This window comes from Budorcas taxicolor, chromosome 25, assembly GCF_023091745.1.
Source record: "Budorcas taxicolor isolate Tak-1 chromosome 25, Takin1.1, whole genome shotgun sequence".
In the NCBI taxonomy this organism is placed as follows: domain Eukaryota; kingdom Metazoa; phylum Chordata; class Mammalia; order Artiodactyla; family Bovidae; genus Budorcas; species Budorcas taxicolor.
In genome coordinates this window covers 8,907,917-8,934,881 of record NC_068934.1, presented here as the reverse complement: position 1 = coordinate 8,934,881, position 26,965 = coordinate 8,907,917, and the positions used below count along the sequence as shown (strand labels likewise).

General features: G+C 37.4%; 1 protein-coding gene across 1 annotated transcript in view; it reads left to right on the top strand.

The window, feature by feature from the left end:
* Positions 1 to 26,965, top strand: part of TMEM135 (transmembrane protein 135) — a 245,876-nt gene that overhangs the window by 161,223 nt on the left and 57,688 nt on the right. Inside the window, exon 6 of the mRNA XM_052662242.1 lies at positions 8,172 to 8,218. Within this exon, the coding sequence (XP_052518202.1) occupies positions 8,172 to 8,218 (47 nt within the window). The remainder of the gene's footprint in view (positions 1 to 8,171; positions 8,219 to 26,965) is intronic.

The window sequence follows — 26,965 nt, the reverse complement described above, 5'->3', positions numbered from 1 at the left end:
GAAATTCAGAATGTGTGATATCCAATCAGAATGACCAGGCATGCTGTAAGAAACAAGAACAGTTGACCTGTAATGAGGAGATAATCAATTAATACTTAATGAGAAGTGACAAAAGCTGTTAGTTGGCAGGCAGTGACATTAGAAAGCATTGTTATAAGTGAATTCTGTATAAGTTTCACAAGAGTTAGAGACATGGAAAATGGAAAAAAATCAAATCAAATTTCTTATTATGCTATAATAATTACATGTGTAAAATTTACTGGGTGGCATTAATAACATATTATACATTACAGAAGAAAATATTGAACTTGAAGACATAAGAACAGAAATGATCCAAAATGAATCATGGAGAATAAAGGGTGTTTTTTTTTTTCTGCAAAATAGAAAATTACTGAGTTGTGGAACTACTTTAGGTGACTTACTGTATAATAATTGGAGTTCCCAAAGAGGAAAGGGAGAGGGAGAAAATATATTTCATGTAACTATGGTTAAAAATTTTCCAATTTGATGAAAACTATAAATACACAGATCAAAGAAATTTAATGAAGCCCTAGTAAAAGAAGCATGAATAAGACTACTCTAAGACACCTCATAATCAAATTCTAAGAAGACACTGAAGCAGTACTCACTGAGCCAACTACTGAAATAAAATGATCCATCCACCTAGAAATTGATACCCAGAAAAAATAACTTTAAAAACAAAGGTCAAAACTTTTTTAGACATACATTTTTAAGAAAAATATTTAAAATATATTTTCTATAAAATATATAGAACTATAATGGATGACAGTAATAGCACAAATGTTAGGGACAGGGAAGAAACAGAAGTATACTATTGAGGGATTCCATTTTATATGTTAAGTGGTATAATATCACTTGAATGGAGACTGTATCAATTTAAAGATGTTTACTGTAAAGCCTTTAAACAAACAAACAAGCCAACAATGGAGGGAAAATGGAGTCTTTTTAAAAAACTGAGTTGATTCAAAAAAGGCAGAGGAAGAAAAAAGAAACAGATAAGGAACTATTGAGGGCTTTTCTGCTAGCTCACTGGTAGAGAATCTTCCTGCCAAGACAGGAGAGCCAGGTTCAGTCCCTGGTCTGGGAGGATCCCACCTCCTGCAGAGCAGCTGAGCCTGTGCTCTAGAGCCTGGAAGCCGCAGCTGTGAGCCCACAAGCTGCAGCTGCTGAAGCCTGGGTGCCTAGAGCCTGTGCTGCACAACAAGAGAGGCCCACACACGGCAGCTGGAGAGTGGCCCCTGTGTACCGCAAGTGGAGAACAGCACCCGCAGTCACCAGGACCCAGCACGGCTGAAAATAAATAAATAAAAGTATGAAAAAGAAACTACAGAAAAAACAGCAAGAGGACAGATTTAGTTCTGAACTTACCAATAATCGTCTTAAATGCAAACAATCTAAATATGCCAAATGAAGAGGTGGAGGTTTCAGACCAGGATAAAAAAGCAAAAAACAGCAATATGATGCCTCTAGGCATTGACTATAAAGACCAAATCAACTAAAAGAGTGGAAGACTAATGGTAACCAAAAGAAAGCTGGAATTACTGTCAGATGAAATAGATTTCAAAGCAAAGAATGCCAGAGATAAAGAAGGTAATTTCATCATGCTAAAGTAAGCGTAATTCTAAATGTCTTGTCCCTGATAGCAGAGCTTCAGAATACACCAAGGAAAAACTGATAGAAATGTGAGGAGAGATTATGGAGACACTTGCATAATTATAGCAGGATATTTTGATACTTTGTCTCAATAACTGTTGAACAAGTAGACAGATAAATCAATAAAGGTTTATAAGACTGGAACAACACTGTTAAGCAGCTTGACTCTCGCCCAACAACAGTTGAATTCACATTCTTTTAAAAGGCACACAGATTATTTACCAAACATATAAAACATATTCTGGGACATCAAATAAGTTTTGATAAACCTAGGAATAATCAAGTCCAATGAAGTATTTTCTGACCCTAATAGAGTAAATAAGTCAGTAACAACAAAAAGAGAGCTGAAAATCCCCAAGTATTTGGAAATCAAACAACACACTTCTAATGAAGTCATGGACATGAATTTGAGTAAACTCCGGGAGCTGGTGATGGACAGGGAGGCCTGGTGTGCTGCAGTCCATGGGGTCACAAAGAGTCAGACACGACTGAGCAACTGAACTGAACTGAATTAAGCCATGGATCATAAAAGGGAGCAAAAGCAAATATTAGAAAGTATTTTGAATGGAACAAAAATGGACTTGCATAGGGATAACCCAGAGGGATGGTCTGGGGAGGGAGGTGGGAGGGGAGTTCAGGATGGGAACACGTGTACACCGTGGCGGATTCATGTTGATGTGTGGCAAAACCAATACAGTATTGTAAAGTAATTAGCTTCCAATTAAAAAAATAAACTTAAATTAAAAAAATAAAATTAGGATACTTGCACATCAGATATTAGGAGGAAATTTATATCATTGTACATCTATATAGGGGAAAAAACAAGCAAAAACTTAAACCAATGGCCTAAATTTCTACCCTTAAACTAAGAAAACAAAATCAAACCAAACAAAAAGGAATTAATAATTAGATTTAAGTAAACAAGATAGAAAATGGAAAAAGAAAATTGATTAAGTAAAAGCTCTTTTTTATATAAAAATCAATACAATTAATAAATTCATAGACTAAGAAAGACAAGAAGATACAAATTGCCAGTGTTGGGAGTGAGAAGGGTGACATCACTACAGAGTCTTACTACAGAGATAATGAAGGAATGTGTTAAAAACATTTTGGGTGTGAAGGATATGTTCATTATCTTAATTCTGATTTTACAGCTGTGTACCTATGTCAGAAATTACAAATTTGTACTCATTAAATGTCAATTATACCTCAATATATCTATAAAAATTTTTAAATAGCCACACATGTGAAAAGTAGCTGCAGAATTAAACTATGGAGCAGTGTTCTATAAGATCTTTGAGGGTTAGAATCATTTTTAAATATCTTCTGTATAGAATGGAAACCGTAACACTTGACCAATATTTGTTTAATAGAGGAAATGCAAGATACAACCAACAGGGTAGGCATGGATGTATTACTGGCTTTTTAAGGATCTGTGTTTCCTACTATGAAAAAAAATACATTACCTAAAGTACCTTTTACCTTTATAATTCGAAACATAGAGACTATATTCTTCATTCAACTACAATTTGCATTTATTTGGAAAAGCAGTCTGTTGAAGTTAGTGTTTAACAGATTTAGCACAATTAATTAAAAAATAACTTTGAAAACTGTATGTTGCTAACAATGAAGTCCTTTCTTTAGCATCTTTAAAAATAATACTGACCATCTTTCTCAATAAAATTCAAAAATATTTTCCATTGGTTCTGTTGATAGAGTCCCCTTGTTTATTCCTCGTCTCCTCAGAGTCTCTACTAACAAGTCTTTGCTTCCTTGACCACTTTGTCTAAAACCACCCCTTTATCTCCTTATCCTACTTTGCTTTGCTTCAAAATTCATTACTGTCTGACATACTAATTTGACTCCTTCTCTTGCCTTACCAGAAGATGAGTTCCACAAGGCAAGGACTTGGTCCATTTTGTATACTGTTTTAGGTTCTATAGTAGTGCCTGGTGCATGGTATGTGTGAATATTTCTCGAACGAGTTGATCACTTGTACTTTAATAATATCGCTTACATGTTTCCTCCTGTTTGCACAGATTTTCATGTCTTAAAACTATTAAAAAAAAAAGTGAACTTCAAATATTGGTGATTTGAGAAGATTTCATAAAGGCGAAGTCTACTTGCTTTTAAACAAAGGTTTTAAAAACCTTTACAGGTTTCTCTGTCTCTGGATGAGGTTTTTATATCTACATCACTGTCATGAATAACAGAACAAAATAAAAATAATCTGCTAAATCCCTGACACTGCAAATATTGTCTCATTTAATCTTCCCAACAATTCAAAGTGGGAATACTCACTTTACAAATAAGGGATCCGAGATTTTAGGGGAAATTATAAAAAACACATCATGTCTGCATCTCCATTGCTACCTTGCAAGTAGGGCATCTGTACTCTCTCTCTAGATTCCATATATATGCATTAATATGTGATCTTTCTCTTTCTCTTTCTGACTGACTTCACTCTGTGTAATAGGCTCCAAGTTCTTCCACCTCATTAGAAAGCATCAAAAGTCACACAGAACTAGATTCAAACCTTTATTTGCCTTATTCCAGAGCTTGAGTTCTTAAACATTATATTCTTTCCCAGTTCCAAATGTATTATTCATGAAGATAATTGTTAGTTTCATGTGAGCACAGATAGGTCTAGCATCTGAGGATGGAGCATAGAAACATTTTGAGGGAGACTTGGAAATTTTCTTTGGAGAAGATAGAGAACTTAGGAAGGACTTGTGTGACACTTCCGGAGTGGTTTGTGAATGGAGTTTGTGAGGGGGATAATGACTTGTGCAGGGAAAGAATGAAATACTGAGCATTTGGAAAGCTTGGCATTGCCCCAAGGGGATTCAAGGAAAGGGAAATAAAAATTGAGCTTCTTGATGTGGATCATTGGCTAGCAAATTATTGCCAGTAAACAAACTCGCTTGGAATTTATAATTGATTAAGCAGTAACTGAAAATTATTCTTTATGCTTTGTCACATTTTCAAAACCAGTGACATGAACCTTATGCATCATGGATCAGGTATTTTTAAAGACAAGAGAGATTGAGAGAGGAAAAGAAGGAGATAGGAGAGAAGAGTGTGTGCATGGTTATTAGATTTGATATACTTTATAATGAAAGATTTCATATATTACTTTATAAAAAATTAATAAAAGTGTTTGTTTTGTAGTAATTGATACCCATCCTTTTAAAAGGATGGACTTCCCTTTGGCTCAGATGGTAAAGAATCGGCCTGCAGTGCAGGGGACCTGGGTTTGATCCCTGGGTCAGGAATATCCCCTGGAGAAGGAGACAGCAATGCACTCCAGTATTCTTGCCTGGAGTATCCCATGGACAGGGGGGTCTGGAGGGCTACAGTCCATGGGGTCACAAAGGGTTGGACATGACTAAGTGATTAACACACACATCCTTTTAAAAAATTAATTTAAACTAAAAAAAAAATGTAGCTGCCCCATTTCTCCCACCACTCCTATAACATATCTGTTCTCAGTATCTGTGAGCTCAAATTTCTATTTCTCTTTCTTCCTTCTTCTTTCTCCCTTCTTCCTCCTCCTTCACATCCCACATGGAAGAGATCATATGATGTTTGCCTTTCTCTGACCGACTTATTTCACTTAAAGCTCGATGCCCTCATGGTCCTTCCATGTTGTTGCAATTGGCAAGATTTCATCCTTTTTTATGGCTGAATAGTATCCCCCCACCTGTGTGTGCGTGTGTGTGTCTGTGTACACCACGGTTTAATCCTCCATTCATCTATTGATGGACACTTAAGTTGTTTCCATATCTTGGCTATTAATAGTGCTTCACGTATGTCATTTCCAGTTAATGTTTTCATTTTCTTTGGATGAATATTTGGACGTGGAATTGCTGGACCATATGGCAGTTTTATTTTTACTTTTTTGAAGTGCCTCCATGCTGTTTTCCATAGTGATTGCACCAATTTGCCTTCCCACCAAGAGTACACAGGAGTTCCCTTTTCTTAATATCCTCATCAACACTTGTTATTTCTAGTCTTTTGGATGATAGCCATTCTAACAAGTATTAGATGATATCGTGTTATGGTTTTGATTTTCATTTCCCTAATGTTGAGCATGCTTTCATGTATTTGTAGGCCATTTATTTGTCTTCTTTGGAAAAATTTAATCTTCTGACCATTTTTAAATTGGATTATTTGTTCTTTTGATATTGAGTTGTAGGAGTTCTTTTTATATTTTGGATTTTAGCCCTTTATCAATTATGTCATTTGTAATTATTTTCTCCTATTCATTAGGTTTCCTTTTCATTTTGTTGATGGTTACCTTTGTTTTTCTGAACTTTTTAGTTTACTGTCTCACTTTATTTTTGCTTTTGTTGCTTTTGGTGTCAGATTTTTAAAAATCACTATGACCTATGTCTGGGAGCTTGCCAACTATGTTTTCTGGGAGTTTTATGGTTTCAGGCCTTACATTCAAATATGTAATCTATTTTGAGTTAATTTTGTGTGTGATGTAAGATAGTGGTCCGGTTTCATTCTTTTACCTGTGTCTATGCTATTTTTGCAATACCATTTATTGAAGAGACTGTTGTATTCCCGTTGTGTGTTCTTGGCTCCTTTATCATAAATCAATCACCCATGTATGCATGGGTTTATTTCTGGGCCCTTTTATTCTGTATCATTCTCTATTCTCTTTTTATTCCAATACCATACCATTTTGATTACTATATTTTTGGAATATGGTTTGAAATCAGAGAACATGATGCCCATCCTCTTTTGGGTTGGTAGGCTTATATATCTCTAAGTGATTAAGTTTGTGTTTATAATATGTATCTTAAGCCAAGGTGGCAAATCTATCAAGCTTGATTTGTAATAGCAAAATTTTTACATTTTCCTTAGGTCAGCTGGAATTTGTGTTGGGAATAGCTGAACACTATTTTGTAAAACTGCTTTTGTGGTTCCTTGTGATCAGTCTTTAACAATAGTTGATGATTGTTCACTTGTCATTTGTCTGTGATGTGAGGATATTAATTTTTGTGTTTAATTCACACTGTTATTGTTGACACTGGAACACATTTTACAACATCTGTTTTATTGATTTAAAACAGTTTTATGGAGATCCACTTCCTTGGCATAACTAAGCTTTTGGTCAGGATTTGGGTTTGGATTCTTTTCATATACGTCTTAGTATATTGTGTTTAGTGTGATGTGTTTTAAGGGAGCATCTTTAATCCAGATTTACTGTATGTTTTGATGCTTGCTTTTAGAGGATTTTTTTTTTTTTTAAATAGGGAGTCTATATCCCATACAGGAGGATTATATTTTTAGGGGCCTTTCTTATTGATTATAATTGGTTGTCAATTGGGCTGTGTTTTATATTTTAAAATCTGGTTATCTTGAAATAATAGTTATTAAGCTTTATGATTTTTCTCCTGACTTCACTATATAAAAGCCATTGTCTTTGTTCTTGAGTTACTTGCTTCTTCAGGAATTCTTAGATATAATTTTAACAATTGGCTGTTCTTTTTTGAACCCTGTTACCCTCTACTGGTCCCATCACTTCATGGGAAATGGGTGGGGAAACAGTGGAAACAGTGGCTGACTTAATTTTTTTGGGCTCCAAAATCACTGCGGATGGTGATTGCAGCCATGAAATTAAAAGACGCTTACTCCTTGGAAGGAAAGTTATGATCAACCTAGACAGCATATTCAAAAGCAGAGACATTACTTTGCCAACAAAGGTCCGTCTAGTCAAGGCTATGGTTTTTCCAGTGATCATGTATGGATGTGAGAGTTGGACTGTGAAGAAAGCTGAGCCCCAAAGAATTGATGCTTTTGAACTGTGGTGTTGGAGAAGACTCTTGAGAGTCCCCTGGACTGCAAGGAGATCCAACCAGTCCATCCTAAAGGAGATCAGTCCTGGGAGTTCATTGGAAGGACTGATGCTAAAGCTGAAACTCCAGTACTTCGGCCACCTCATGCGAAGAGTTGACTCATTGGAAAAGACTCTGATGCTGGGAGGGATTGAGGGCAGGAGGAGAAGGGGACGACAGAGGATGAGATGGCTGGATGGCATCACTGACTAGATGGACATAAGTTTGATTGAACTCTGGCAGTTGGTGATAGATAGGGAGGCCTGGCGTGCTGTGATTCATGGGGTCGCAAAGAGTCGGACACGACTGAGCGACTGAACTGAACTGATCTGAACCCTCTACTGAATCGATCTACATGCACACATGTATATATAGTGTTATACATCTAAATATGTATATATACACACACATATAAATTGTATAATGTATGTAGTTTTATTTATTTGTATATGTGTAAATATACAGACTCATTTATGCCTTGATATAACTTTTTGAAAGGTAGGGAATGTGATATGTATATGACTGGTTTTATACACCTTTTCATTGCTTCAGGTATAAGGTTTAATAGTGGGCATTTTGGTTTGATAAGACACACAAATGATGATGTCAGTGTTCTCTTGCAAGTAATGTATTATCTCCTTTTTATAGGTCCTTTTGTTCTGCATCACAGCTGCCATGTACATGTTCTTTTTCAGGTATGTTCTATCTATTTACTTTAATAGAAAAAAATTCTTCCTCAGTAATTTTAAAATGATCTGTATAACTAATGTGTTTTCTAAATTATTATTCCCCACAAATGACATGATTTTTTGTTTGATTTATTTTGTTTTCTGGAGTGCACAGAGATAAGTCACTGCTTCTTAGTGAAGAGAGAAAGAGAGGGAAGGAAGATGTGATTTTTTTCACATTATGCTTATAAGTTCATCTTGGAAAGCTGAATATATAAATTAATAGTCCTCAGATCTTGATAAGTGAATTTTTGCTTTTTTGGCCCTCAGTTTATATACTCATCACTCTCTTTATAAAACAATCAACATTTCAAATTTAAATGAGAGAAAAGTGATGGTAGGGCTTAATCTAAGTCTTTTGCAAAGGTAACCTTGCACACTAATCACCTTCTGTAAAACATTAAGTTAGTTGGTGATGTCAAAGTTGTATTTTTCATTGACACTGAGACTCTCAGGAGTGTGGGGGAGTGTTAGAATGGCTGAAAATTGTAATGCCAATAAATATGGTGTCTGTCATTGTTGCATAAACACAACAGTATGGGAGTAAGATTTTTGATTAGGAAGAGTCCACTCTTTCATTTGAAGTAATACTAGTAATTCCTGTTTGTTTCAGTCTTATTACACTCATCTGAATAGACTTCTTTCTTAATTTTTCATGATATAGGCAGAATTCAATCACAGCAGGAAGTACAAGTCTTTTAAAATTAAAATTCACAATGATTGACAAAGACAGTTATGGATTTTAGTGAGATGTATTTGATAGATATCTTTTTTGTTTAACCTTAATAAGACAGTCAACCATAGCAGAATGTTTAAACAACTACTTTCCTGTTAGAACGTTCTAATATATATTTGATAAGCAGATGACACCACCCTTATGGCAGAAAGTGAAGAGGAACTCAAAAGCCTCTTGATGAAAGTGAAAGAGGAGAGTGAAAAAGTTGGCTTAAAGCTCAACATTCAGAAAATGAAGATCATGGCATCTGGTCCCATCACTTCATGGCAAATAGATGGGAAAACAGTAGAAACAGTGACTGACTTTATTTTTGGGGGCTCCTAAATCACTGCAGATGGTGATTGCAGCCATGAAATGAAAAGATGCTTACTCCTTGGAAGGAAAGTTATGACCAACCTAGATAGCATATTCAAAAGCAGAGACATTACTTTGCCAACAAAGGTCTGTCTAGTCAAGACTATGGTTTTTCCAGTGGTCATGTATGGATGTGAGAGTTGGACTGTAAAGAAAGCTGAGCACCGAAGAATTGATGCCTTTGAACTGTGGTGTTGGAGAAGACTCTTGAGAGTCCCTTCGACTGCAAGGAGATCCAATCAGTCCATCCTAAAGGAGATTGGTCCTGGGATTTCTTTGGAAGGACTGATGCTGAAGCTGAAACTCCAGTACTTCGGCTACCTCATGCGAAGAGTTGACTCATTGGAAGAGACTCTGATGCTGGGAGGGATTGAGGGCAGGAGGGAAAGGGGACAACAGAGGATGAGATGGCTGGGTGGCATCATGGACTCAATGGACGTGAGTTTGAGTGAACTCCAGGAGTTGGTGGTGGACATGGAGGCCTGGTGTGCTGCAATTCATGGGGTCACAGAGTTGGACACGACTGAGTGACTGAACTTAACTGAAGAATGGTGATATAATTTTAACTTCCTTTGACATTATAAAAATGTTATATGCAAATATAAAATGATGTTACTTTAATTTTTCATGTAAAGGATGGACAGGCTATTAGAAGGAAAAAATGGATGAAGTTTTTAAGGTGGGGCGGACTTATTCATAATGGAGTGCATGGTATTTTATGTCGGTTATTAGTGACTGAGAAATCATTGCAGCTACCTGGAGGCATTTGTGAAATCATGTGACCTACTATTTTTAACATACTTTCATATATACTTGACAACTCCTATGGTCGCTTTCTTATATTTTGGTAATTTAGGGGTGTGGTATGGGAGTTGAGAACAATGACTTTCATTTTATCAGTTTCTAAAACCTTAAATGTATTCAGATGCGTTATTCGGACAGTATTACAAGTTCATGTAGTTTATCTTTATCCTCTGTCTAATCTGAAGATACCTAGTGGGAGAGATGTACAAAAAAGATAAAAACTTAGAAACATATCTTTTCTTGGCATGCATAGGAGGAAAGTACCATGTCAAGTAAAGTTTTTTTGTGTGTGTGAGAATTCCTACCAAATGCAGGTTGTTAAGTGAAACAGTCCTTCCCAATATGGCACTTTAAGACAGCATGTTTGATCAACATTTAGCATTTCTTAGTCATCAGAAGTTTTTGAGGTTTAAAAAAACAATTGTGTTGAATATAGTGATAGTGCCCAATGTTAGTCAGGGTCTTAGGATATTGTACTTTGAAAACTGCTGCCATCACACTAGTATTTTTGGTGTAGAAGGAAAATCAACCCTATAAATACGTATTTTGGTGCAGAGCTATGAAACCTTTTCCTGTTTCAGTCACAAAGTCTAGGTTAAAAACAACAATTTAAAATACTTTCCAGAAGGCTCAATACAAGGTTTTAGTGCCAAGATAAACATTTTCCATTTTCTGAGGAAAGGGGTTGTTTTTCTCCAAAAAGGAGCACTATCACCAAATTCCTAGTGTTCTTGGCAGAAGTTAGTTTGAATAACTCAACAAAAGAGGTTTGGTAAATGGTAAAATAAAACCATTTATAATGTACTGCAACCAAAGAAAACAGTGTTATATGTTTGTCTGAACTCTAGCATGTGTTTGGAATGCACAAACAAGTTAGTAGTTAGCAAGTCCAATTGTATTAGAATATTTTGTTTTTGAAATTCAGCTTTATTATAAATATAGATGTCTTAGGACTTATTTATTCCATTTATTAACAATTACTTTAATTCTAATTGCATAAAATTAGATCAGTAAATATCAAATAATATTGTCCCTATGATTCCATTTATGGTAACCTTTACTAAGAAGAGGATAAGGGAAACATTTTGTGTTAGAAATGAATCAACTTGTGTTTTTATCCTAACCCATAAATGGGAAAAAGGGAAATGAGACCCCATTTCAATACAGAAAAGGTTTGCCAATTTTATGTTTTTTTAAAGAAAGAACTTAGGAAGTAGTTCCATAAGTATTTCCTTAAAGTGACATAGGATGTGATAGTTATAAAGTGAATTTACTTAAAAAACAACAGCGTGTTCATAGTATTGAAACCATGGTTATTAAAATATGTAGTGAAAATATCTTACTTTTGCATAGCTCTTAGTTATTTTATAGGTATAGGTCTTTTCACATTATCCCATACATGGTCTCTTTTTATCTTTTTTTTTTTAAAATTATGAAAGTGTGATATCATATTTACAGGAAACTTGGAAAATACAGAACAGTTACATACAGTTCCACTATTTATTACAGTTATTTTTTTAAGTAGATAAATTAATATTTTTAGTTGGAGTTCCAATATCAAACTCTCAAAAATTAATAGAATGACTATACAGAAAGCTCGAAGGATATAGTAGGCCTGAAAAACACTATGAATCAATTCAACATAATTAAGATTTATACAGTTTTCACACGACAGTAGGCTACAAATTCTATTCAAGTTCCCATAGACTGTAAACTAGGAGACACTGGAACATATCCAGGGACATAAAACAAGGTATGAAAATTTCATGGTCTAAAGGTATTGAAGTCATACAGAGTCTGTTCTCTTTTCACTGTGAAATTATGTTAGAAATCATTATCGAAAGGTATTTGAAAATAACCCACATATTTTCAAGCACAATGCGACCTTTACCAAGAAAGATCTTTGACTTAGCCATTGAAAGCCTCAATAAAATTAGAAGAATGAAAAAACACAGAGGGTGATTGCAGAGAAAGAAGCATTTAAATAAGGATTTAATACCAAAATGAGAAGTTAATATTAAAGACACTTAAAAAACCCCATCATACATGGTGATCTTGATTTTTAATTGGTACCCTAGAAATAAAGCTTACATTCCAATGAAATTCTGGGAGCACTTCACAGGTGTGGGTGGAGGGAAGGTAGTATGTGAAGAAAAAGTTCTAGTCTTGTTCCAGTTCTTAGCCAGTTGGCCATCCAGCTGTCTGTTGATATGAATTGGGGTACAATATTTTGAAGAGTGTTTTGAAAGAAAAAGCCTTTCTGAACAGTTCCAGTGGGCGTTATTCATAACGATTGTGCCTTTTTTGTTTAAGCATTATATAATTTTGTATGTTATTGTCATAACTTTGCCTGAGAGCATGTCTGTCACTATCAATTCAGACCAAGCAGAAGTCATACTTGAAAACTTGATAGACTGTTTTGTCAAATGCATCTCTTTAGGGTGTTTCTTTACTTCCAAGAGTGTATTTATGGGTAAAGAAATGTAAGTTTTTTTTTTTTTTTTTCCAAGTAGAAGGGTTTATCATAATTATTGATTCAGGCTTGCTTAGGATATTCCCAACAGTCAGTGTGGAGAAAATAGTTTCTTTTGAACCACTCGCTCTTTCTTGTTTTAACTGAGAAACAAAGGAGAAAATCAACAACAACACAGACACTGCAACAAAACTATTATGCTTAATCATGCTCACAACTTTTAAACGTTATTTTGCCTGTTTTATTGTCAACATTAGTGATCTGTGTATAAAGAACATTAATCTTTTTTAAAAATGAAGTAATCCAGTTTCATTTTTCTTTAATTTAAAATAGTATCGTAAGCATATTATGACAACTTGGGTCCCATCTTAGTGCGTACCTAGCTAGAAATTCTTTCCACCTGCCTATGCAAAGGCAGCAACAAATCCAACAATTTGTTTAAACATGTAGATTGAACAGCTCAGACTTGTTGTCATAGCAGATAATCTACAGACCATATATGACTGATTCACAGCAGACATATGTTAATCTGCTATAAACATTGGATTTTTAGTTAAAAACCAGTGCAAATTAAAGTTTATTGTGGTTGCATTTTATACATATTTAGGAACAGTTTTGATGACTGCTAGTCCATGAATTTGCACTATTTTGTGAAGGCCAACATTAATAAACTATAATATTTCATTAGTCTCAACATATGGATGTAGATTTTTTTTTTTTTTTAGAAAAAGACACTATTTATTGATTGGACACACTACAGTTTTCGAGTGAAGGATGTTTCTGATTGTCCTTGAATCTGTTTATATAAACTTAATATTTTTGAAATAACAACTAGTAAAAACTTTTGACCTGGGTCTTTCAGCCATTTACTGATTTTTGAAAAACCCTTTAAATATCAGGAAGTTTCTGTATTTTTAAATTATTATCGAAAATGACAAAAAAAATCCAATCTAGAAAATTATATATGGCATTTGGAGTTTAAGAGTTTCTTTCAGCTTTGGGGGAGCTTGTCTTAAATAATTAGATTTTTATTTCAAGGAGATCAGTTGCAGCAATGCTGAGTGAGAGTGAATTGAGGTTTTGAGGGGATATAGTACCAGATAATGGAGAAGGCACTGGCGCCTGGAAAATCCCATGGACGGAGGAGCCTGGTAGGCTGCTCTGACATGACTGATTGACTTCACTTTGACTTTTCACTTTCATGCATTGGAGAAGGAAATGGCAACTCTCTCCAGTGTTCTTGCCTAGAGAATCTCAGGGATGGGGGAGCGTCGTGGGCTGCCGTCTATGGGGTTGCATAGAGTCGGACACGACTGAAGTGACTTAGCAGCAGCCACAGCAGTACCAGATAATGGGAGGACACCAAGGCAATTATTCACGAGAGAAATGGTGAGGGCATCGTTGAAGGTTATGGTCATGACCTGATGAAGAGTAAATTTATCTAAAACAGGAGGAAGAGCAAAACACTGAAAAGTGAGCATATTAGAAAATGTGTGGAAATTACATACAAGTTTTGTAAACACTGAGATTGACTTGCTTTTAAGACGTTCACATAGGGAAATACAGATATCATTTATTTGGAGTTCATGAGATAAACAGAGGCTATTCTTGATTGTCATATGAGCAACTTGACTTTGGACAAATTATACAACTTCTGTATACCTCAGCTTTTTCATTATTAAAAAGTATAAATTGTTATATGGACCTCATAGGTAGGATTGTGGGAATTACATAAAAAAACAATGTCTTTGCAACTTTTTTGGATGTCACTCAAAATAAGAACTGTATTTTAAATTGTGACTAAGCATGCTGCTGCTGCTGCTGCTGCTGCGTCCCTTCAGTTGTGTCCGACTCTGTGCGACCCCAGAGACGGCAGCCCACCAGGCTCCGCCGTCCCTAGAATTCTCCAGGCAAGAACACTGGAGTGGGTTGCCATTTCCTTCTCCAATGCATGAAAATGAAAAGTCAAAGTGAAGTTGCTCAGTCGTGTTCAACTCTTAGCGACCCCATGGACTACAGCCTACCAGGCTCCTCCACCCATGGGATTTTCCAGGCAAGAGTACTGGAGTGGGGTGCCATTGCCTTCTCCAGTGACAATGCATATACACACATAAATTTCCCTGGATAATATATAACCTTACTACTTGTAAACATTTGGATAGTTTCCATTCTAATTTGTTTCATTTGTTTTAAAAGCTGTTTTGCCCCAATAACGGATAACTGCTAGCAGTGTGAAAGACCACTGGACTAATACATGTGAGCACCTAGCACAGTAATTGTTATTTTAGTAAAAATAGAGTTGAGAAGGGTTTGTTGTTTTTAAACTTAGGGAAGATACTTAATTAAAATAGAGAATTTGAGGAATGAAACTATATTTACTTTTAATGTTGTAGATATATCCAGTAAGATAAGGGTTAAAGAAGTGCTCATTTGCTCTAGCAACCTGATTGAAAAATTTCAGTGGTAACCTGTTGAGAAATTTCTGTAGTTGAGTTGAAATAATAGATTGAGAAATAAATGTGCCATGTTATGTACTTTTAAATACAGTGGTATCTTTCAATTATTTCTCAATAAAGTTGAGAAACACTTTTTAAATAAATAAAAGAAAATGGCAGTCCAGTGGTTAGGACTCTAAGCTCCAACTTCTGAGGCTCTGAGTTCAATCCCTCGTTAGAGAACTTAAGATTCTACAAGCTGCACTGCACAACCAAAAAAAAAGAAAACGCAAAAAATGTGAGGTGTCGAAGCAGAATGAGTTTGAGAAGAGAAAGATGGGGAAAATTGTCATAGGATTAAGGGTTTTTCTTTTGCTTTCCTTCTTTATTTATTTATTTAGGTAAGAGAGATGCTGTGTGCGTGCTCAGTTGCTTCAGTCGTGTCTGACGTTTTGCGACCCCATGGACTGTAGCCTGCCAGGCTCCTCTGTCCATGGGATTCTCCAGGCAAGAATACTGGAGTCAGTTGCCATGCCCTCCTCCAAGGGATCTTCCCGACCCAGGGATCAAACCCACGCCTCTTATGATCTCCTGCATTGGCAGGCGGATTCTTTACCACAAGCACCTGCGAAGCCCATCAAGAAAAGCTAGATTATGAGAAAGCTTAAGGGGATAAAAGAAGATTGCACAAGCAAGAGAGATTGGTACACTGGGGAATGGGAAGAAAAGAAAAGTAGTCTAGGATCCAGTCCAAAATGTCTACATACATGGCTCAGTTCAGTTCAGTTCATTCGCTTAGTTGTGTCTGACTCTTTTCGATCCCATGAATCGCAGCACACCAGGCCTCCTTGTCCATCACCAACTCCCGGAGTTCACTCAGACTCAAGTCCATCGAACCCGTGATGCCATCCAGCAATCTCATCCTCTGTCGTCTCCTTCTCCTCCTGCCCCCAATCCCTCCCAGCATCAGAGTCTTTTGCAATGAGTCAACTCTTCACATGAGGTGGCCAAAGTACTGGAGTTTCAGCTTTAGCATCATTCCTTCCAAAGAAATCCCAGGGCTGATCTTCAGAATGGACTGGTTGGATCTCCTTGCAGTCCAAGGGACTCTCAAGAGTCTTCTCCAACACCACAGTTCAAACACATTAATTCTTCGGTGCTAAGCCTTCTTCACAGTCCAACTCTCACATCCATACATGACTACTGGAAAAAACCATAGCCTTGACTAGACAGACCTTAGTCGGCAAAGTAATGTCTCTGCTTTTGAATATGCTGTCTAGGTTGATCATAACTTTTCTTCCAAGGAGTAAGTGTCTTTTAATTTCATAGCTGCAGTCACCATCTGCGGTGATTTTGGAGCCCCCAAAAATAAAGTTTGACACTGTTTCCACTGTTTCCCCATCTGTTTCCCATGAAGTGATGGGACCAGATGCCCTGATCTTCGTTTTCTGAATGTTGAGCTTTCAGCCAACTTTTTCACTCTCCACTTTCACTTTCATCAAGAGGCTTTTGAGTTCCTCTTCACTTTCTGCCATAAGGGTGGTGTCATCTGCATATCTGAGGTTATTGATATTTCTCCTGGCAATCTTGATTCCAGCTTGTGTTTCTTCCAGTCCAGCATTTCTCATGATGTACTCTGCATAGAAGTTAAATAAGCAGGGTGACAATATACAGCCTTGACGTACTCCTTTTCCTATTTGGAACCAGTCTGTTGTTCCATGTCCAGTTCTAACTGTTGCTTCCTGACCTGCATACAGATTTCTCAAGAGGCAGGTCAGATGGTCTGGTATTCCCATCTCTTTCAGAATTTTCCACAGTTTATTGTGATCCACACAGTCAAAGGCTTTGGCATAGTCAATAAAGCAGAAATAGATGTTTCTCTGGAACTCTCTTGCTTTTTCCATGATTCAGTGGATGTTGGCAATTTGATCTCTGGTTCCTCTGCCTTTTTTAAAACCAGCTTGAACATCAGGCAGTTCATGGTTCACGTATTGCTGAAGCTTGGCTTGGAGAATTTTGAGCATTACTTTACTAGCATGTGAGATGCGTGCAATTGTGTGGTAGTTTGAACATTCTTTGGCATTGCCTTTCTTTGGGATTGGAATGAAAACTGACCTTTTCCAGTCCTGTGGTCACTGCTGAGTTTTCCTAATTTGCTGGCATATTGAGTGCAGCACTTTCACAGCATCATCTTTCAGGATTTGAAATAGCTCTAAGGGAATTCCATCACCTCCCCTAGCTTTGTTCATAGTGAAGTTTTCTAAGGCCCACTTTACTTCACATTCCAGGATGTCTGGCTCTAGATGAGTGATCACACCATTGTGATTATCCGGGTCGTGAAGATCTTTTTTGTACAGTTCTTCTGTGTATTCATGACATTGAACAGGAGACAGGCATCAAGACCATCCCCATGGAAAAGAAATGCAAAACAGCAAAATGGCTGTCTGGGGAGGCCTTACAAATAGCTGTGAAAAGAAGAGAGGCGAAAAGCAAAGGAGAAAAGGAAAGATATAAGCATCTGAATGCAGAGCTCCAAAGAATAGCAAGAAGACATAAGAAAGCCTTCTTCAGTGATCAATGCAAAGAAATAGAGGAAAAGAAAAGAATGGGAAAGACTAGAGATGTCTTCAAGACAATTAGAGATACCAAAAGAACATTTCATGCAAAGATGGGCTCAAGAAAGGACAGAAATGGTATGGACCTAATAGAAGCAGAAGATATTAAGAAGAGGTGGCAAGAATACACAGAAGAACCATACATGGCTAGATTGTGAAACCTACTTATCTGAGAGATATCATGATCAACAACCAACCGGGAGGAAATTCAAGCTCTGTTTGAAAGCTTCACACAGTTTAAGTGAAAGAGGACTGATAGATAGAAATAATGGGAAATAGAAAAATCTAATGCTTTTATGGTTTCCTGAATTCATTGTCATTCCTGAAAGATAAATTGTTAGTGAGTTGACATGGACTTGTGAAACCAGCGTTCCTCAAAAGATACATGCAGGTGAAACAAGGTACTAACATAATTGGCAAATAAAACCAGTCAGCTTACCGAAAAATACAAAACCTGTCTTATGAAAAGAGACAGTATGGAGAGTGTTGCTTTCTTCAAAGCAAATAGGAAACATGGGTTCATAAATGTTGTGAATCACTTCCTCTGAGAATGCAAAGCTTATGACTGTTATCTGACTTTACTTTGGGAGGAGAAAATTATTCTGCCTCTTCAGTGAATGGGCTTCATCTTTGGATGAAAGTTGTGGCAAGTCTCTGTTTTCCTGTTAGGCTTTGAGATACCCATGCCTAGAGAAAGAAACTGCTGAAAAAATTTTAACATACATAAATGTTTATTGATTTTGTTAGAAGGCAAACAGTAATAGTAAATGGAGAAATGGTATGAACTGAAAATGCAGTTACTAAAGTAAGGACTTAATGGGACACAATCAGGTCAGAAGTGGTCAGTTGCCTTTCAAAAACTTGTTGCAACTTTATTTGAGTGAAAATGACAGTTATTACTGATCATAGAAAGTTCTTAGACTGGACTTTGCTGATACAAGCACTGAGATTGGAAGCGATTAAGTTTTAACTGCTTGTTTTACCAGTTATAAGGAGTGCTGGAATTCACTGCTGTCTTCATGCCTGGGTCTCTGTTTCCATTATTATCTACTGGAGTTTTCCTCGAGCTAATGAAGCGGTACTCTAGGATAGCAGAGTTGGTTAAAAGCATGAACTCTGGAGCCAGATGGTGTCAATTCAGACCCCCAGTCCATCTAAGTTCTTTATGAGCGTGGATCAGTTGCTCAGCCTCTCTGAGCCTCAGGTTTTTCATCTTAAAGTGATGATAATAACAGTACTTACCTCATGGGATTACTGTGAGTATTAAATGACTGCCACATGGGAAACTCCCAGTAAATGTTAGCTATATTTATTATTTAATTCTGAACTATAAAGATTATATATTGTATAATTCCGTCTATAGGAAATATCCAGAACAGGCAAATCCAGAGAGAAAGAAAGTAGATTTGTATTGCCTGTGGCTAGGGGACTTATGAGGAATGACTGCTAACTGGTATTTCCTTTTTATGGTGTTGAAAATATTCTAAAAGTAATTATGATAATGGCAACACAATTCTGTGAATATATTAATAACTCATTGAATGATTCACTTTGAATAGTGAGTTGTATGCTAATTTTATCCATTAAGCTATTACTTAGAAAAATCTGACCTGGAAATAGATCTTCATTGCACAGTAGCATGGTGTTTCTTGTGTGAAAAGCAGTACTTTCCTCCGAGTGTCACCTCTCAGGGATGTTACTGTTTTTGTGGGCACGTGGGCGTATACTGAGAGAGAGCATCAGGAGACTTGTCTTGTTCTAAGGTGTATCTTAGGGAGGAGTGCCCCCGTGGAGGATGATGGACCAGTGCACCACAAAGCTTGCCACCTCTCTTTGCAGAACTGTCAGAACTGCAGTTTAAAGTACAGCCACTATGGAGAACAGTGTGGAGATTCCTTAAAAAACTGGAAATAGAACTGCCTTATGACTCAGCAGTCCCACCGCTGGGCATACACACTGAGGAAACCAGAATTAAAAGAGACACGTGTACCCCAATGTTCATCACAGCACTGTTTATAATAGCCAGGACATGGAAGCAACCTAGATGTCCATCAGCAGATGAATGGATAAGAAAGCTGTGGTACATATACACAATGGAGTATTACTCAGCCATTAAAAAGAATACATTTGAATCAGTTCTAATGAGGTGGATGAAACTGGAGCCAATTATACAGAGTGAAGTAAGCCAGAAAGAAAAACACCAATACAGTATACTAACGCATATATATGGAATTTGGAAAGATGGTAATGATAACCCTATATGCAAGATAGCAAAAGAGACACAGATGTATAGAACAGTCTGTTGGACTCTGTGGGAGAGGGAAAGGGTGGCATTATTTGGGAGAATGGCATTGAAACATGTATAATATTATATATGAAATGAATCACCAGTCCAGGTTCGATGCATGATAGTGGATGCTTGGGACTGGTGCACTGAGATGGCACAGAGGGATGGTACGGGGAGGGAAGAGGGAGGGGGGTTCAGAATGGGGAACACGTGTATACCTGTGGTTGATGTTGATGTATGGCAAAACCAATACAATATTGTAAAGTAATTAACCTCCAATTAAAATAAATAAATTTATATTTAAAAAATAAATAAAATATGCATATTCTTAGTTCTGAGGCCCTTTAGAATTAGACGGGTAGCAATGAGGAAGCTACAGTGGAAGTCACAGACGTGTATGAGGTCATTATTACAACACTGTCCTAATAAGGCTCAAATTTGCCTCTGATACTTACGAGTTTGGGTGTTTTTCTACTTGGCTGTTGTTCACTTGCCCAGTTATGTCCGACTCTTCGCAGCCCCATGAACTGTGGCATGCCAGGCCTCCCTGTCCCTCACCATCTCCCAGAGCTTGCCCAAGTGTTTCTCTGCTGCATTGGTGATGCCATCCAGCCATCTCATCTGCTGATGCCATCTTCTCCTTCTGCCCTCAATCCTTCCCAGATAGGGTCTTTTCTAATGAGTCGGCCCTTGGCATCAGGTGACCAAATTATTGGAGCTTCAGCTTCAGCACCAGTCCTTCCAAAGAGTATTTAGCCTTGATTTCCTTTAGGATTGACTGGTTTGATCTCCTTGCTGTCCAAAGCACTTTTACTTGGTAGTAACATTTGAAGAATACAGGTTTTAAAAAGTCTAATAAGATTGCCATGAAGACTGATTTCAGAAATATATGTAGAGGCGTAATAACAGACATGCTTACTGATTGGAGGAAAAAAGATTGGGGAATGGAAATAAATTGACCTGCCTGAAATGTCTCAGCTTTTAGTGAATATATTCTCAAGTGTAAGTCTGATGCGTTACCGCCGACCAAAGTAAAATGCCATGCGCCACCATTTAAAGACTGTGACCGCCAGAATGCACTTTAAGTGTCTGTGAAGTCCACTGCTAATATATCCATTTTAGTTTGAATGGAAATTATATTTACAGTCTTTGAAAATATAAATTATCACGTCTCAACCTGATTATATTTTTAGTATATATTTTGTAGATTATATTTGATTATATATTGATATTGATGATATTTTAAAGAAGAATTTTGCTGTACTTTCTGTTTATTTTGGGGGTGGTGTTTCAGAATCACTGCCCTTGACATAGAAAATTATTGAAATAAGTAGCAGGGCATAGAAGTAAATTGAAATATTTGTATAATATCATATCGTATTTTTCCTCTTTCATGATCTATTCTAGATGTTTTTTAAAACAAAATCACAGATAGTGAAAACTGGGAATATCTGGATTTATTCCAGTCTGTATCCTTAGAGCTTCAAATAACACATCCATGTATGGGGACTGCTTTTCATGCTACGCCAGTTCAGTGACAGCTTACTGGGACATCACAGCTGTCATGAGCTGAAATTCACAGTAGAACAATATTTTTCTACCATTATCAATTTTCAGCACAGATTCTGTTTCAATGTGTGACTGAGTCACTGAACCAGGAAGGTGTTTACTTGCAAGGTGAGCGAGTGGAAATGGGAGAAGCTTTTAAGTTCTAAAATTTCAGCCGGAGTCTCCCCTAGAGGAAGGAAGAAGTGGGTGTCCTCCCTTTTTTTTGTATTCTCGTGTCAATCACAGAGCCTCTTTGTCCTGGTGGGGCCTTGCTGGTGACTGAGTGCTGTCCTCCTAAAACGCAGAATAAAAGAACATAGCTTTGGGTCCTCAGGCCTTAGAGGGTACGTTGCTTGTTACCTTCCAGGACCTGTGAATCCCAGCTGCCCTGAAATGCTTTCTGAAGTGATTTGTTCACTGAAATGGAGTATGTAATTCTTATGGGTTTGAGCTCTTTAGACATGTTCAGAGGAAGAATGATATTCAGAGTTACATGATGGAGAGCAGTTGAGCTTATCTTGTCTGACTTCTATCACAAAAACATCAAGTTCTAGTATCAGAAGCATAATTGCTATCTTGACTTCTGTTTCTTCCTGGAGTGTTAAAAAATGCCTTTTGGATTGGATCATTCCCAATTCTGATATTTTGGATGAGCCTTCCTTGCAGGGGGTCGTTATAAGATATTTTCAGGGATTCTTACGAAAGATGAGACTCACCTCGTCTTGTAAAATCACCAGCAGTTTCTTCTGGTATGAATCATGTTTCTACTGGTGTGAATCATGTAGGGAGATTAATTACAGTTGGCCAATCCTATGGAAATTACCTGGGACCTAACAATTTAAACATCATTCAAGTTTTTGATCACTTAGTTGAAGTTATTATCTATGCCTTTGGGATTTTAGCATACATCTCTTATAGCCTTCAATTACATTTTATTATTAGAAGAATTGTGTGAATGAGTGTGACCTGGACTAATGTGGCTTTCACCTTGAAAGAATATAGGCCTCAAAAATTTGTTGCTTTTTTATTATTTGGAAAAGCTGAAATAGTACCTATAAGGATGGGAAAGAAAGGTTTTGTTATCAAATGAAGTTATTTCTTTTACTGATTCTGAAGCATGTACTTGTTACAGTTCAAGGGACATGAACTGTTACAAGTGTGAATGTACACTTACAAATTACAAATGTAAGGGCTGTAAGTGAAAGTGAAAGCCGCTCAGCTGTGTCCGACTTTTTGCGACTCCATGGACTGTCCATGGATTTCTCCAGGCCAGAATACTGAAATGGGTCGCCTTTCCCTTCTCCAGGGGATCGTCCCAACCCAGGGATTGAATCCAGTTCTCTTGCATTGCAGGCAGATTCTTTACCAGCTGAGCTCTCAGGGAAGCCCCAACGGCTGTAAAGGAGTTCTCAAACTTGAGTGTGCATACAGATCATTTGGGGAATATTATTAAAAATGCAGATTATGATTCAGCAGATCTGAGCTGGGGTGTTAGCGTCTGCATTTCTTAGCTCCCAGGTGATGCCAGGGCTGCTGGCACTGGGGTCACATCCTGAGTAGCAACGCTGTTAAGTCACATCAAGAAATAAATGATAAAAGTCTCCCTTAAAATCTGTAACTGAAAAAGAATCTGAGTATTTAATCCCTCTGCCTCTCCTTTAAAAAAATAATTATTTAAAAATGTTTTTGGTGGCCCTGAGTCTTTGTTGGCGCGTGCGCTTTCTCCAGTTTCAGCGAGCAGGGGGCCCTCTCAGCTGCAGAGCGCGGGCTTCTCTTGTGGGGACTTCTCTTGCTGCCGAGCACAAGCTCTAGGCGCTCAGGCTCAGTGGCTGTGGTACACAGGCCGAACTGCTTTGCAGCATGTGGAATCTTCCTGGCCCAGGATCAGACCCCTGTTCCCTGCATTGGCAGGCTGATTCTTATCCACTACACCACCAGAAAAGTGCCCCTCTTCTCTCATACACCGGTTTTAGTGGTTCATAGCATGTAGGGTCGGAGAAGGCAATGGCAACCCACTCCAGTACTCTTGCCTGGAGAATCCCAGGGACGGGGGAGCCTGGTGGGCTGACGTCTATGGGGTCGCACAGAGTCGGACCCGACTGAAGCGACCTAGCAGCAGCAGCAGCAGCAGCATATAGGGTCAGAACGTTTCCCCCAAATATCCCACAGTCTCTAATAAAAGGGAGTAGGCTTACCCTGAAGTCCTTTCCTCAGTTGAAATAGAAATAGCTCTTCATAGAATCACTGTAGGTGCCTAAAGGTTGTGAGGTTTCCTTTTCTCTGTCGTAACTCTCTTCTCAGCATCAACTTTTTCTAGCACTTTAATATGTCGTTTACTTTTTCTTCCCAGTTTTAGCTGCAAATTATCTACGTAGGATTAAAAATGATGAGTCTGTTATTCAGTAGGTGAGTAGATGCGAGACTTTTCTGATCTAAAACTTAGCACGTCTCCTCTGCTTTTAAAGAATGTGTTAATTGTACAAGTAATACACTACTAAGTTCTTTCAAAAACTTGAGATAGCATCAAAGTGCATAGTAAAAAGTGAAAGTTCTTCCCCGTTTATCTAGCTCCCTCTTCCTGCTTCTTATTTCATTTGAAACCATCTTAACATTTTGGCATATATCCTGCCAGAATTTTTTTTATACAAATCTATGGCTCTATTTATTTTTTAAAAAATAGGATCACGTACTACATATTTCCTTCAGTATTTTTCTATTTAATAGTATATCTTAAGGTTCTCTCTGTATATCACTGTCTATGGATGTACCTCATTGCTTTCAATTGCTGCAAAAAATTTTATAAACCTTTATATAATATTTTAAGTCCGATTAAAGTTTATACTGATTGTAGTTTTTTCAACCAGTCACAAACTGTGCAACTGTGAACATTCTCTTAAAAATATCTTTGCATGCATGTTCTAGTGTTTCTGTAGGTTGGGCTGCTGCTGCTGCTACTGCTGCTACTGCTAAATCGCTTCAGTCGTGTCCGACTCTGTGCGACCCCATAGACGGGATTCTCCAGGCAAGAACACTGGAGTGGGTTGTCATTTCTTTCTCCAATGCATGAAAGTGAAAAGTGAAAGTGAAGTCACTGAGTCGTGTCCAACTCTCAGGGACCCCATGGACTGCAGCCTACCAGGCTCCTTCATCCATGGGATTTTCCAGGCAAGAGTACTGGAGTGGGGTGCAGCTACCTACAAATGTATTCTCTGGGTCAGATATGCTGTATGTATTTAATTTTGACAAATCTTGCCAGCTAGTCAATCGTATAAGGCACTCACTATGTGCCTGCCTGCATGCCAAGTTACTTCAGTCGTGTCCTGCTCTTTGCAGCCCTATGGACTGTAGCCTGCCAGGCTCCTCTGTCCATGGGATTCTCCAGGCAAGAATACTGGAGTGGGTTGCCATGCTCTCCTCCAGGGGATCTTCCTGACCCAGGGACTGAAGCTTTATCTCGTCTGTCTGCTGTATTACTAGGCAGATTCTTTACCCATAGCACCACCTGGGAAGCCCTACAAGGCACTATGGACCTACTTTCCCTTCAAGAGTACTTGTTGATTCGCAGTTTTAGTTCCTGTCAATGATTTTTACCTTATCCATCAAATAATCTAAAGGGTAATGTGTTATTTCTGCCTTGCTGTATTTTTCCCTGATGACTAGTGAACTGGAATGTGTTTTCATTGGTTTGTCATTTTGATTGCATCCCTCTTCCCATTCTTTATTTTTTAATTTTTTGTGCTGATTTGTAGGAGCTCTGTATGCTATTAATAGTTTTTCCTGGCACGGTGTTGTGTCAGTCATCTAATATGTAAACAGCAACCGTAAAATTGTAGTGCCATGGAACAGGCAAGTTGGCTGGGTCAATCCTGTGTCTCACTGTAGGCCTGTGGGTCAGTTAGGGCAATTTGGCTCTGCAGGTATTCATACTGATGTCCAGGCTGAGGGGACAGAAGCTATTCAGGGTAAGCTGTCCTCACGGCAGCGCCATGAGATGTGTTTCTACTCACGGCATCTCCAAGATACCCATACATGTGCACGTTCAGTATCTCATTGCAACCTAGCACCTACAAATTATCTGCTCATTTACCAAGGCATTTTGTTTGAGTTCCCCAGCTGGAGTTCTGAGCTGTTTTTATTGTATAAATCATACTTATAAGGTATTAGCTTTCCAAAACAGTAAACTCAGTTTCCATGGAAAAAGAACTTTTTTCCTTTTTGGTTTATGTAATATGTAGGTCAGTTACGTAATTACATTAACAAATACAAATGACATAAACACATTTGGGTATAAACAGAGCTGGTTTCTGGCATGTGTGTAACTCAGCTAGTGTGCGCTGACATGCGTGGTCATGTTTAGTGGTGGTCTTTTATCTTCCAGCAGTCAATGTGAACGTTACAGTGTTTCACAGAGAAAAGAGAGAATCTAAGATAAGTTTACTTTATTAAAGGTAATCTTTTAAGTGGTGATTGCATGAGATAATTTTTAATGTAAAGAGCACATTTAAAAAATATTTACTAGCATCTTTTGTCTTTTGCACGATTATCGTCACTGACCTCTTTTCCATTCTTTGAGAATTTTTCAGTGGCTTGAAGTCCTCAAGGTTTGGTTTCTATTTAAAAAAATTTGTTTTTCTTTGGCTTTTTATTTATCCTAGTAGAGCCAAACTTCAGAGTCATACTTGTGCGATAGAAACCAGTTTATATCTTTTACGTGTATCTTGAGGCTTATTTTAGTCCCAAAGTAACTGAGGCTCAAGAATTCATGGAATATATGCTGATTCAGTGTTCTTTTCAGTTAATTTTATATGTTGCAAAATTTCATAAAACTATTTTTCTCTCAAGTGAGTAATACCAATACTTAATATTTCAGAGGATCATAAACTTTTAGAGTAAGTGGCAAATTAGAGGTTATGCTCCACACCATCATCACTTTTCTGGTGAGAAAATGAGGACTTTTGTGATTTGTTTTAGTGGTTCAGAAAAGAGGCAGAAGTAAAATTCTGCATAATTTACTTTAAATACCATAAATTATTTCAAAACAGCTGAATATTTGAAACTTATGTAAGAAACATGGCAAAGAGTCAGTTATTTTTGTACTGTTAAATACAAAGATTCAGGTTTTTTTTTTTTTTGTTCCCCTTGTACCCTTAAATACTACACTGTTATGGAAAGCCTTTTTGAGGGGGAAATTAAACAGAAAGACGTAGAAATTAAGGAAGATAGGAACTCGTTCAAAATGTCATTATTGCATATTTTGGGTTTTGTGTATGAAATAGTTTTAACTAGTTGAGGAATTCCATCTCATGGGGTTATTCATCTTTCTATTTAAAATTATAAATATTTCTGATTGCTGCTATTAGAAATCTTTGAAATTCCTTTCCTGTGACAAGATTTTAAGCCAGAAGGAGGATAAAAGCTACTTTGTTGTCAGATGGCTGTGCGTTCTGTCTCTGTTTCATCCT